Source organism: Haliotis rubra, unplaced genomic scaffold (genome assembly GCF_003918875.1).
Source record: "Haliotis rubra isolate DU_JTF1 unplaced genomic scaffold, ASM391887v1 Scf1700, whole genome shotgun sequence".
NCBI lineage: Eukaryota > Metazoa > Mollusca > Gastropoda > Lepetellida > Haliotidae > Haliotis > Haliotis rubra.
Genome location: NW_025765671.1, coordinates 7,287 through 21,142, shown reverse-complemented (window position 1 = coordinate 21,142; position 13,856 = coordinate 7,287). Strand labels below are relative to the sequence as shown.

General features: G+C 37.1%; 1 protein-coding gene across 1 annotated transcript; it reads right to left on the bottom strand.

The window, feature by feature from the left end:
* Nucleotides 1-6,842: 6,842 nt before the first annotated feature.
* Nucleotides 6,843-12,450, bottom strand: LOC124272562. The gene is made up of 7 exons (XM_046707771.1): nt 12,436-12,450; nt 12,339-12,356; nt 11,793-11,830; nt 11,514-11,634; nt 10,457-11,219; nt 9,829-9,959; nt 6,843-7,696 (listed from the first exon to the last, which is right to left on the bottom strand). Exons 3-7 carry the CDS (start codon nt 11,805-11,807, stop codon nt 7,686-7,688), a joined length of 1,041 nt encoding a protein of 346 aa, XP_046563727.1. The 5' UTR covers nt 11,808-11,830; nt 12,339-12,356; nt 12,436-12,450; the 3' UTR covers nt 6,843-7,685.
* Between the last annotated feature and the right edge of the window lie 1,406 nt (nt 12,451-13,856).

Genomic DNA, 13,856 nt, shown 5'->3' with positions numbered 1-13,856 from the left:
ACAACCAGGTGAATAGAAGTATATATGCATAGTGAGAAGCAGCAAATTAACAACAACATGTAATTTAGCAAGTAGCACATCGTTGGATGGGGCCAACAGGAGAGTGAGATCAACAAATTGTAAACAGGCTGATTGGATGCTAATTGAACGGCTGTTTGACCGAAATCTATCTATCGAAATCCGAAATGCACTCCATTGTCCAAGTGATGGAATCAATCAACATTCAATCGGCTTGTGTATCCTGAACGATGTACATCGAAATGCCGCTCTATGCAATAAACAGGGAGTTGTTATCAGTTTGCGGACTGACAATCTTTTGAAGTTGATTTAAGTTCTACTTTAGTAAACTGCTACCTAACAATTTTTATTTATTTTTTAATTCCATTTCATGCATTTGTGCATGTACAAGGCATACATAAAATATGGAAAATGTACATTTCAATGATCAATAAGTCAGTCTTGTTATGCAGGTCATATGGTTAAGTGTAATGAATGCGTAAATGATTAATGATTAATTCATAAATACTATAGATAATTCACAATGACACTATACAAAATTAATGTGATTGCTGACAACACTGATAATTTTATGAGCGCTTTAAAGGATAATTCAGGCAGTTGTTTCCATTTTTTCTCAAAGTAGCTATTTCTCTTATTTCTTTCTTGCTATGAATTGTTCAATTTTACAAATGTTCTTTATTGTTGAGATAAATCTGTCAAATGATAGGGTAAGCTGTTCAAGGCTTGAAATGTAGATAAAGCTTTTGGCTATGAGTAAGATATGGTCAACTATGTGAGTCTGACTGACTGACTGAGTTTGGTTTTACGCCGCTTTTAGCAATATTCCAGCAACATCACGGCGGGGGACACCAGAAATGGGCTTCACACATTGTACCCATGTGGGGATTCGAACCCGGCTCTTCGGCATGGCGAGCCAACGCTTTAACCACTAGGCTACCCCACCGCCCTCAACTATGTGATATACACGGTATTTTGTTACTTTCAGATTACTGTGGAATTAGTCATTAATGAAATTCTCTACTTTCTGTCTGAAGCTGAAAACAGTCTGACATTCATAAAAGACATGTAGACTATTTTCAGAATCGGTTTTACAAAAAGAGCATAGATCATCAGCAACTAACTTCATTTTCAATTACTCTTTTCTTTTAGTATATTACACTGTTAATAAATCTATACAGAAAGTTTAAAAGCTTGCGATCATTTTTATTTAAAATCTTTTTATTCATTTCAATTCAGTAGGTGTACATTCAGATTGGGTGTGTACAAATATATACATATATTATGTATGAATAACAATTCTATGTAATTTTTATAAAGCAGCAATACATTCTTTTTTCCATCTTTTGAAGTTACATTTTTCCATCCACTCTGAACATTTAGAAGATAAAGCTACCCTGATTTCAATTTTGCTGTCCTTTATCGTTGATGTAAGACCGCTAAATGTAATTTAAAAACCAAACGCGTTATTTGATTTTCTCAAGCGAATTATTGATCTCCCCTACCGTATGACAATCGACTCGCCCAAAATTCAAGCCGTGAACTCGCTAAGTTTAGTCACAGCTAACTTTATTCACGGAAATAATTGTTGATAACCACCCTACTATTCCCAATTTGGAAAAGACCTGACATGCCACGTTTTATGTGGGATACATGGAAAGTGGAAGTGGAAGGACTGGGCATTACGGCCGGGACGGAAGCGGTCAGGTTAGGACGTGTGGGCCGACGTGTTTTGTCGACGTCAACACACTTAGATCTGGACCCGGCTTTTATATACTGCCGCTTTTGCGCTGCTTACGGAATTTCCAGCTTCGTAGTTTCTTCACTGGGATTAGGGAATTCTTCTTCAAACATTTCCCTTTTTACTTCGAAAACACCAAAGATGCTGCCGAGTTAGAAATTGCCGATGTCCGACATGTTTGTTTACAAACAATAGGGTCAACGAGTTCGTTGTATTCATACTCGGTGAATCGGTCACTTTAATTAGCGGTCTTAAACTGCCATTGAAGTACGGTTTTGATTAGCTCTCAGCCAATCAGAATCGAGTATCACACAATGTCATGCTAAAATCATAAGTTAAGTGTGCATCAGACTTAATGACAATTGCTGTAAATGTATTAGCAACACATACATAGACACACATACATAGACACACATACATAGAAACACATATACTAGTACATACATACATACATACATACATACATACATACATACATACATACATACATACATACATACATACATACATACATACATACATACATACATACATACATACATACATACATACATACATACATACATACATACATACATATACATACATACATACATACATACATACATACATACATACATACATACATACATACATACACACACATAAATACATACATACGCACATACATGTCATACATACATACATACATACATACACACGTACATACATGCATACATACATACATATGCATGCATGCATGTACATACACACGCATACATGTATATATACATACATACATACATGCATGCATACATACATACATACACGCACATACATACATATATACACATACATACATACATACATATACATACATACACGCACATACATACATACATACACACATACATACATACACATTGCACATACATACATACATACACACATACAACATACATACGTATGCATACATACATACACATACGCACACATACACACGCACACATACATACATACATGCATACATGTACATACACGCACATACACATACATACACACATACATACATACATACATACACGCAACATACATACATACATACATATACACATACATACATACATACATACATACATACACACGCACATACACATAAAATACATACACATACATGCATGCATACATACACATATACACACATACATACATATACATACATACATACACACATACATACGCACGTACATACATGCATGCATATATATATACATACACACATACACACGTATGTACAGACATACATGAACATGATGCATACATACATACATCCATATGACATACATACACACACATACACATACATGCATATACATATCCACATAATACATATATACATTCACAAAAACAATACATACATATACATACATATGCACACACGCTACAGACACATACATATATATATATATATATATATATATTGTAAAATGTATTCAATTTTCAGAATCGGTGTGAAAGTTTCTAAACATTAAATGGAAGACCAGAAAGCATGAAAGCTTGCAATGTTATTGAATACATAAACTTTGAGGTTTCGTACTTACCTTCTTTTTGAGGTTAAAAAGAGTTTAGTCATTTTCTATTAAATTCGTAGAGATTTTGTTATCAGATAACAACATTCAAGAGATTATAATGTTTACCCTTTAAGCCAAACAATATGCTCTTCGCGAGTGATTCTGCCTTCTGTATAATTTCAATCCATTCTGATAGCTTTTCCATATTTCAACAGAATATAAACATTTACATGAGATATGTTAAATTGTTTCATTTGGTTCGTTAATAAGGAGATGGTACCTCTTTCAGACAGGATGTTGTGTAGAGACCTTCAACTGATCTTAATTCACTACTTGGAGAGACAATCATTATATGTTTTCCAAGAGCTTTCCCTTTCTGTACGTCTTAAGTTTTGTAAAATTAGGGTCATGCAAATTTTATAAAGATACATCAGATTTATTATGTATTTTAAATGTTGGTCTTAGGTCCTTGAGAATTTTCATAAATAGTCTTATTAATATTTGAATAACTCAACATAGCTTGTTTGAGATAAGACGAAACCAGAATTCATCGACAACAACAAATTCATCAAACTCTATATTCTACCATGAAAATCATTCAGAAATGTTAACCCTTTTATGCCACTGTGCAATATATATGGCCTTACCATCAATTTTATGGAGGATTTCCTCATAATGTTTTCAATAGTTGTTTCTTTAGTGTCAAACAGTTAAGATATAAGCTCCAGAGTTGGAGCAATAGATATGTGAACTATCAGCCAGATCATGACATTTGTATTCACTTCAGAAAATAATATGGAAATTTAGTACGGACTTTTTCTACAACAGGTACACTGATGCCACCATAATCTGGAGTGGTGACATTACCGCCCTCTTGATCTTGAACACCAGATAAATTGGAGATATACTGCTGAAACGATGAAGGAGAAACAAGATTTTAATACTACATTTCTGCCAATTGGTGTGTGTTCTCTTTGCCAATAGTTTCATTTCTTTTCTATTTTAACATGAATTTAGCAACCATGTTTCTAATTCATCCAAACTCTATGCCAAGTAGCTTAAGGAAAATTCAGTCCTCATGGTTATATCTTGGACCTATCCAAATCAATTTGAGCATTAACTTTTAGAGAAAACCTAGCAAAAAGATAATAATGATTCATTGTAGCCTAGAGACTTTTTCGAATCCATCTAAAGTGAGTGTAGTGTCATCTGAAATTGTGCCAAGTAGAGATTTTATGTTGCCTAGAGATTACTAATTTCGGCAAAAAGAATAAGTACATAGGGCGAATGGGTCTCTGACGACAACCTTGGACACTGTTAAGGTTGCAAACCCATTACTAAAACACTAGACTCAATATCTGAAAGAGTTTTATCAATTGAATGCTTTGTCGAAGTTGACAAAGTTTAAAACATTGTATAAACTTCGCTTTCTGGAATCAAAAGGCCTTTTCAAAACCAATGGTAATAGAAACCTGGATCTGGTAGGATTCCGTGTATTCTAGGATCATAAATAATCCTATTTACATCACCTATATATCTACCTTTCACAAATCCTTTCTGATCTTCAGGTGATTATTGTGGTAGGAGGCTTTAACTTGTGTAGAAGCTGCTGCTAACTTATAGGTTGTATTTAAAGAATGGTCGCCAGTTTTCAAATACATTTTACATTTTGTTACGGTTATAATTGCCGTGACAAAGGTGCGACAGCAAAATAAGATCTTTCTCGAAACATGTTGAACATACGACATGACGATGTCAACACAAACATCCGGTCAAGGGAGGTAATTCTGGAGCGCTATCATAAAGGCGTGTGGCTAAAATACTGTTGCCACTGAACATATATGACTCAAAATGTGACCCACAACCAACACTCAAAACTTTAAACATTGTGCCTCATAATTATTATCACCTAACCAATGTTATTACAAATTACAAAAAACACACTCTCGTAACAATTTATTTTCTTTTGGTATACACGTTATCAGGCCTTGTTTTTGAGATATGGATAAGGATCCTGTTTTATATGCATAATTTAGGGCATTAATCAAATATTTATGGAGATTTATCCAAAAGAATTTAAGAATTCAGCTGTGTAGGTATCTGGGCCAGAGCTTCTATCATGTTTCATATTTTAAATGCTTCATGCACCTCTTGATAAGTAAGTTCACCTTCCAAAGAGAGTGATGTTTGATAATCTAGCCTTGGCACTAAAACTTCCGAAAATAAATTTTCATGGTCAATCTGTGTACAGTCTTCTGTTTTGTATAATTTAACATAATACTTTCTTACTTCTTCCATAATTTCACTTTGTTGTTTTACTTTTGTTCCATCCTCTCTTTCGAGGATTGGGATGGATTTATTTAGAAAGTTTCTGTGTTCCAAATGGAGGAAGTAGTTTGAGGGTGTTTCACCATGTTCGATCCATTTGGCTTTGGATCTTATAAAGTAGCCTTCAGTTCTTATTTTGTGTAAATTTTCTAATTCAAGTTTGACTGATTTATATTGTTTCACTATACAGTCTGCCTCCCTATCATCATTTTGTTCTCCTAGCTTACTCTCAAGTTGGTTGAATTCATTTTCTAATCTTGCTTTCAAGGCTATGTTTTCTCTTTTTACTTGTAGATTAAAAGAGTATCGACGCTTGTCTTATGTTTAACAGTAACATTTCCCATAGTAATTGATAATTAATTGTAAACACTCTTTCATCTTCTATAGTTTTGTCTCTAAATTGTTCTCGGGTATCGCTTATTATTTTTTTTATAATTTCCACGTATTTCGTAACAGCGAATTATTGAACTTCCAGAAGCCCTTCCCTCTTTGTATATCTGAAACTATAATTGTGAGTGACACTTTCGAGTGATCTGAATTCATACTTGGTTGTATATTAGTTTCCTGTACAGAACCGCGAACATAATGGGAAACTAAACAATGGTCTAATCGAGATTGATTCAGTGGTGTTGGTTGTCACCAGGTGAACCTTCTTGTAGAAGGATGCAATTCTCGCCATGGGTCTTTGAGATCTAGGAAATCTATTGTCTGTAACATTTGCTGCCTTGCTTTAGGGTTATTTATATGCTTATAGTTGAAGGTATCATTATCAGGATTAATCACCAAATTCCAGTCACCACATATAACAATATTTTCACCTGTTAATTCTTCTGCTGTATCTCTAATTTTTCTTATGAATTCTGGTTTATCGGAATTTGGCCAATATAAGTTAATCAAAGTATATATCTTATCACTGATAGTCACATCACAAAACAAAACAAAGTATAAAACATAAATGCTTCCGTTTGTTCCAAACATTTGCTGCCTTGCTTAGGGTTATTTATATGCTTATAGTTGAAGGTATCATTATCAGGATTAATCACCAAATTCCAGTCACCACATATAACAATATTTTCACCTGTTAATTCTTCTGCTATATCTCTATTTTTTCTTTTGAATTCTGGTTTATCGGAATTTGGCCAATATAAGTTTATCAAAGTATATATCTTACCACTGATAGTCACATCACAAAACAAAACGAAGTATAAAACATAAATGCTTCCGTTTGTTCCAAACCGAAACCGCCCACATTAATGAACAAATTTACATAAAACACACAGTGTCATATGTCCCAATGTCCAGTACATACCGAGACACCATCTTGCTTATATTAAACGTTATCAAACTACATTTTTCCATAATGTTTGCATGATGTCTCATGATACAAAAAGGTCAATCAAACAGAATGTTACTTACAGTCCATAAGTAACGTTTAGCTGCCTCAGGCGCCACTTACAGTGCAAAAGCAAAGACAACACGTGTAAAGGATGACCTTCACCTTAGCACAAAAGCATCCGGTTTTAGAGTCACGTGGGGTTTTTTTACAAACAAATCCACGGGGTCAATGGAGAAGAAAAGTTCACTGTGTCTCTCTTCACACGGAATCTTACTGTAGATCAGGATCTGATCGAAGGATGATGAAGCAGGGCAAACCTTGGTATGTCGAGTAATTAACTAGCACGTTCCGTTTATCCATATAGCGTTGTAAATCCGAGTAAAATGCGAATACATTTGGGTTTTTCATAATGTTGATCACTGGATTGACTGGTCCAGACTCGATCTTTTACAGACCACCGCGATATATATATAACTGGAACATTGCTGAGTGCGGCGTTATACACACCAGGAACAGGGTTGATCCCAGAGCCCAACTTCTTGAACTGGCGTCATAGATCTCACTCCATAACATCACCCTAATAGACCAGCGTCGAGGGATGTCTGGTTTCAGCTGGAGGTAGGTGCGGAAGGAAGGAGGAGGATGACAAGAGGCCGACACAGATTTTTTTTTGCGATAAGCATTCCAGCAACTGCTACTGTCTCTTCTTGGTTCAAGTGGATTCTATATAACAGAAAACAAATTTATCAAGAAACAAATTCAGACACATTAATAGATTTTTACTTGGTTATAATCGTAGTTTATTATACGCATTTTGCCCAAAAATACAACAAATACCCGGGGCCGAAAACAACAGTACATTATATACACCAGTTCGTTCGAATCGTGTTCATAAGCAGCTTATACATAATATTAGTCAGTACATTCCTGGAATATCACGGCAGTGACACCAGAAATGGGTTATACCCATTGCACCCATGTGGGGGATTCAAACCGGGTGTTAGGTGTGATGAGCGAAGGTTTTACCCGCTAGGCTACCCCACCGACCCCCGTATCGTACTTATACTCAAAAACTAAACATGCAACTTTATGGATGACAACTTCTTGTTAAATGCATAGAGCGACGTTACGATGTAGATTCTTATACCATTGTCCATAAACTAGAATGTTTCATTTTTGACTCACCAACTTCCAGAATGCCGATCAAACAATAAGTATTTATACTCATAAGAAATAATGTATTGCATGTGTTGGTTTGGACAGTATGTCAGTGTTTCATCATGGCGTGTGTGACACAAACAACCCTGCTGTGAAGACGTCACTGTCGTCGTGAGACGATGAGCACAGATACAGAGCAGGCAGGATAAGAATCAACCCCGTCATTGTCGCAACTAAGGGGCGCAACTCTGCACAGACTAATTATTTGATGATTTAATATGATTTTGTACTGTAAGTCACCATGGTCCCTAGAATGGAGACCTACCTTGAGTTGTTGGCAATCTATGCCTGTTTTTATATTGTGCTGTCCTCGACAGTTAAAATGTTTTAGATTTAATTACTAGTTTAGTCTGTCTCACAGTCCCTGAACCATATTATTCCCCCTACAGCCTAGCCCTGCAGTGCTAAGCTCTAAATGAAGTAAGTCTAGGTTTCTCCAGGTTTTGAATCTGTTGTCTCCCTGGGGCGCCTTTTTAATATAAATGGGTTTATTTGTTAGAGTCAAAATTATATATTTTTTCAGAGACTAAGCGTTGGTCTATTACTAGTTTAACATTTCAATCTGTGATATTCTAGTTGTTTCACTGTCCTTCATTGTCAGTTTTTTATAAATTACCTTTAATTATTATTAATCTATAACTCGATTTAGTCACGATATGGCTGAAATATTTCTAAAGTGACTGTAAATTTTAAGTCACTCACTCACTCGAATATGATTTTCGATCACGTGTTTTGATTGAGCATATCCATTTGTTCCAGTCAATGTTAAAAGCGACATTAATTCGTTGTTCGTACATAATAAAAGTCAGTCAGTCTAGACATGCCCGTGTGAGTGTTCACATCCACTTGTGGCACACCTCTACAGTTTTCACACTATTTATATGTACACACTTATAACTGTTAAAACACAGGACGTTTTTCAAAGCGCTCATAAAATATAACAGAGGGCTGGGGTCGGGGCGCTCACGTGAAATTCGATTCGTTCGATGCCTTTTATCCAAGATTAGAAAATATAATTATTTTGATACTCGAAGATCGTCGAAAAGTTAATCATTTATTGTGAAAATACTGCGAACATAAGAGGTTGTGTTACACTGTGTTCACAGATACGGAAATTGTAATTGTGTATATGATTGACACGCACATTCGCTCTATGACTGAGGTATTGTGGCTGACACTAACGAGAATCGTACAAAATGCCACTGTAAATTTACATCAATGGTTACTATGTCACATGTTGACATTTAAAATAAGGTAAGCTGGAGTGAGTGAGTGAGTTTAGTTTTACACCGCTTTTAGCAATATTCCAGCAATATCCGGACAGGAGACACCAGAAATGGGCTTCTCACATTGCGCCCATATGGGGATTCGAACCCGGTCCTTGGGAGTGTATAAAATTAATGTCCTTCGGGTAATAAACCACTACTGAACACAATGGTCTTGAAGCTTACAGTTTGATATACATTGTACTACGATTGTATGTAAAGATTCTTATGTATGGATCTTAATGTCTCCAAAGAAGCTATATGACATCTGATACCAAGTTACTAAAGATATGTCTTTGAATGACATTTAAATATTTAGTCAAATCTCTGGTGACATAAGAAAATGTGACGGATGCATTGTCTCGCGCTCACCTCTCAGGAACTGCCAGTGACGACCTCGTGGTTGGTAAAGTATATCATCAGTGTCGTGGACAATATTCTCAAACTTTGACAGATCCAAGTATCCAACATCGCACATCGATACTGTTGATGGGTGCATTAAACTGGAAACGTCATGGAACACTCAAAGTAATCTATATGATATGAACCCGTGAAGATAGGGTTTAGAATGGATCTTCAGCAACCCATGCTTACGTAAAGAGGTGACTAACGGGACAGGTGGTCAGGTGCGCTGACTTCATTAACAATGATCAATGCGCAACGCTGTGAATCAGTGGATTGTCTGGTCCAGACTCGATTATTTACAGACTAAGATCATATAGCTGCAAAGTTGCTGAGTGCGGCGTTAAACAGCAAACAAACACTAAGATACCATGGCGTCGTGTTAGAATTGATGTTTCCAACCGTTTTATCAAACTACACAATTTCTACAAAAAATCAGCAAATAACAAACTCAAGAAACGAATTCATACTCCCGATCGGAAAATAAAACAGGTCTTCAAACACAACTCTTTTATCTCAGAATGATTGGTCACATACATACGCCGTTGAGCCTGTTCATACTCTCAGTTATTGCTTACAAACGAACAGAGTGATTTACCTGAGTCTGTCTGTCTCCTCCCTTGACCTACACACCAGGAGAGTATCCCCCAGCCTGCTCAGTCTCCTGGTCATCTCCAGCATCAGAGTCGTGGCTCCACTTCCGGGTTCACATCTCACCTGGACGTGTTTAGAGTTCATGTTCTCCACCAAGACGACACACTGTTCTTTTGTGAGAAACCTGATACTCGTATCTATCTCTGCCAGCACAGACCTGGTTTGAGCCATTGCTGCCCAAAAAGCTGTTAGAACACGGCTGTACTTTGGTTCACTCATGGAGAAAGAAGACTTTGGAAGGAACAACGATGATAGAGCTGCGTGAAGGAGTAACTTTCTGTGGAACGTTCGACTATCTTTCAAATCTCTTCTGCAGATAACACCATGCACGATGTTAACACTCTCACTTGTAAACGCTCGCAGTTTTGATGTCACTTCTCTGGCCACAGAAGTATTATAGTCTCTCTCTGCTCCCGTCGCAGTCGAATCATCAGCCACTGTTAGCATAATTAGGGGTTGCTTGGGCATTGCTATGAATATATCACATTTGTGTTCGAACGGTGGTGGCGACGCAGAGATATTGAATGTTGTTGCTAGAGATTCTGACAAAAACACAAGGCAAGAAGCGTCTGTGCACGTGCCAGAACATGCGCCTTTCACTATATTGTCACTTGATAAGACACAATCTTCCTGTAATAGTGACAACAACTCCGCGTCAATATCCTCCAGGTCCTTCTTGGATCCGTCAGGCATCATGTTTATGACACCTGCAATGTAGAGATTGACAGATAAATTAGAGACGACAAAACTTCACTTTCGTAAGACATCTCTGCTAAAAAGCAGAGTCAATTATACAATTATGACTATATCATGAGAATGTGTTTGTTGGACACCGCATTCAGCATTATTACATCTGAAGCTCTACAGTACATCATAAAACAGTATCGGAGATGACTGTCTTTTCCTTCACCAACTACTAAGTACTTTGGGAAATACTTTGGGAGTGCCTTTACAATGCTAGTCGTAAGGATCCATCTTGTTGTAGTGGAGTATATTTATACCTTTCTTTTCAAAATAACCTCTGATGTCCGCTATGCTGTTTCCTATTTGTTTCAAAGGCGGACGAAGGAGATCCTTGGTGTTCAAATGGTACACTCTTTCCTCGCCCGGCTGCACCTTTCCCTAAAGACATATAATATCAAGGGTTTTACTGATGTTCTGCACAATCAGGTTCATTTGTAAAATATCAGATCACAGACATGATTTGGAACTTAGCCACAACATCAACGCTTATGTTAAAAATATTGACTTATTTCTGAATACAATTGTAAACTACGTACCTGCAGCATCACCATCTTGGCGCAGTTCTTTGTCGGATCTGAAAATGGAATCATGCTCATTAGTTTCACAATATTTTTGCAGGTAAAGCCGTCTCGAATATCAATTGCGTAGATCGATGCTTATGCTGTTGATCACTGGATTATAAGGTCCAGACTCAATTATTTACATACCGTCGCCATATAGCTGCAACATTGCTGAGTATGGCGTGACACAACAAACAAACATAGCACAGCAAGCATCTAATGTGTAAGACTCCCTTTCTTTGCCTGTGTTTTACTGGTGTGTCACGTCTCTCGTTAACTGGTTATTCTGGCTTCGATGTATCTGCGTGTTATGCACCAACTTAAATGTGCACATTTTATGCGATTATTGAGTAGAGACAACAACGGTGAGACTGATTCCAACTTTTGCGTACATCGAAGTGCAAAGACTTTCTGAGAAACCAATGACACGTTATTCGTTCAAACAGAGATATGAATTATTTCATACGAGTAAACACTAAAGTGATGTTTTGGTTACAACGTAATAGCATCTATGATGGTTACCTGACTGCGAATAACTACCTGTTCTTGTTGGTCCCTGCCTGGCGCTCGGCATTACTCTTCGTCAACATGATCTGATGCTGTGAAGGGTTATGGTTACCTGTCTCACTCTTCCTCAACAGGGTGAGCAATATTCCAGCTATATGGAGGCGGTCTGTAAATAATCCAGTCTGGACCAGACAATCCAGCATGAACAGCATGAGCATCGATCTACGCAACTGGTATGTGCCAACCACCACCCGATCCCGTTAGTCGCCTCTTACGACAAGCATTGGCTACTGAAGATCAATTCTAACCCGGATCTTCACGGGTGATGCTGTGAAGGGGTAATACTAGCAGACACATGTCACTTCCTGGTATGGCGAGGGCTTCTGTGGTATGAGCCTTGCATTGTTACAGGGAACACTTCCTCATATACACGCGGAGATTGTTAAAACCTGTCGGTTGCGAGCTATGTTCATCAGGAACAGCGGGAGGCCTGGTGGTTAAAACGCACCATCGACTCGGCATACTGTGGGTGGTACACTGTGTGAATCCCACTCTTGGGTTTTTCAGGATAGTCCTTTTGTGTATTCGGTATTCTCTGTTTATTAGACCATGTCCCCGTTGTCCATTTACATAATCAGGTCCACGTAGGACATTTTAGAGCTTCTAGTGAGTTTAGTTTTACACCGCTATTAGCAATATCCCAGCAGGGGACATCAGAAATGGGCTTCACACATTGTACCCATGTGGGGAATCGAACCCGGGTCTTCGGCGTGACAAGTGAACGCCTTACCCACTAGGCTACCCCATCACCCTCACATAGCTTCTATCATTCATGGCATGTAATATAAATAGTGAAAGGTATGGTTTGATCATATAATGATTACAACAAAATGTTAAACTTACACACGTAGAATGGACATGGTATATACTGTTTAAGTCTTTTATGTATTGTACAAATTAATATTTTTTTTCTTTTGCGTCTTGTGCTACAGTGGTGATTGAATTATTGGTTTCGTGTGATATGATATCTGACCACATCAACATGGAGTTATGAGAAGTTCGACGATGGAAGAATGCAGTCGGACATTTATCACTATTAATGTTAAGAAGATATGGTTCAACACAGAAATTCAAATTAAATAAGTTGAGTTTTTGAGTATTGGTAAATATACCATATAGCAATGTTCAATCACTGACAAACTCTCCGCTACAATAATCTATACTTTATATAGCAGTGACCGATTCCTTGTTGATTGTTGTTATTCACAAAGTTATCACTTATCTTACAGGTTAAATAAATACGCAAATCAAATAAGCATATACATTTATGTTTTGTTAAAGGAAAAATACTGTTAGTATGGGCCTCGCATATCATGAAATACACGCGGATAGCATCATGGAGATATCTCAGACCCTAAGTATATTTCCGGTGTAAATGTCTTGTGACATAAATACGCGTAACATATATACACACATCCTCTGCAACGATGTGGTATTGACAAAAGTAAGAATTACGCACTTCACTTCATAAGC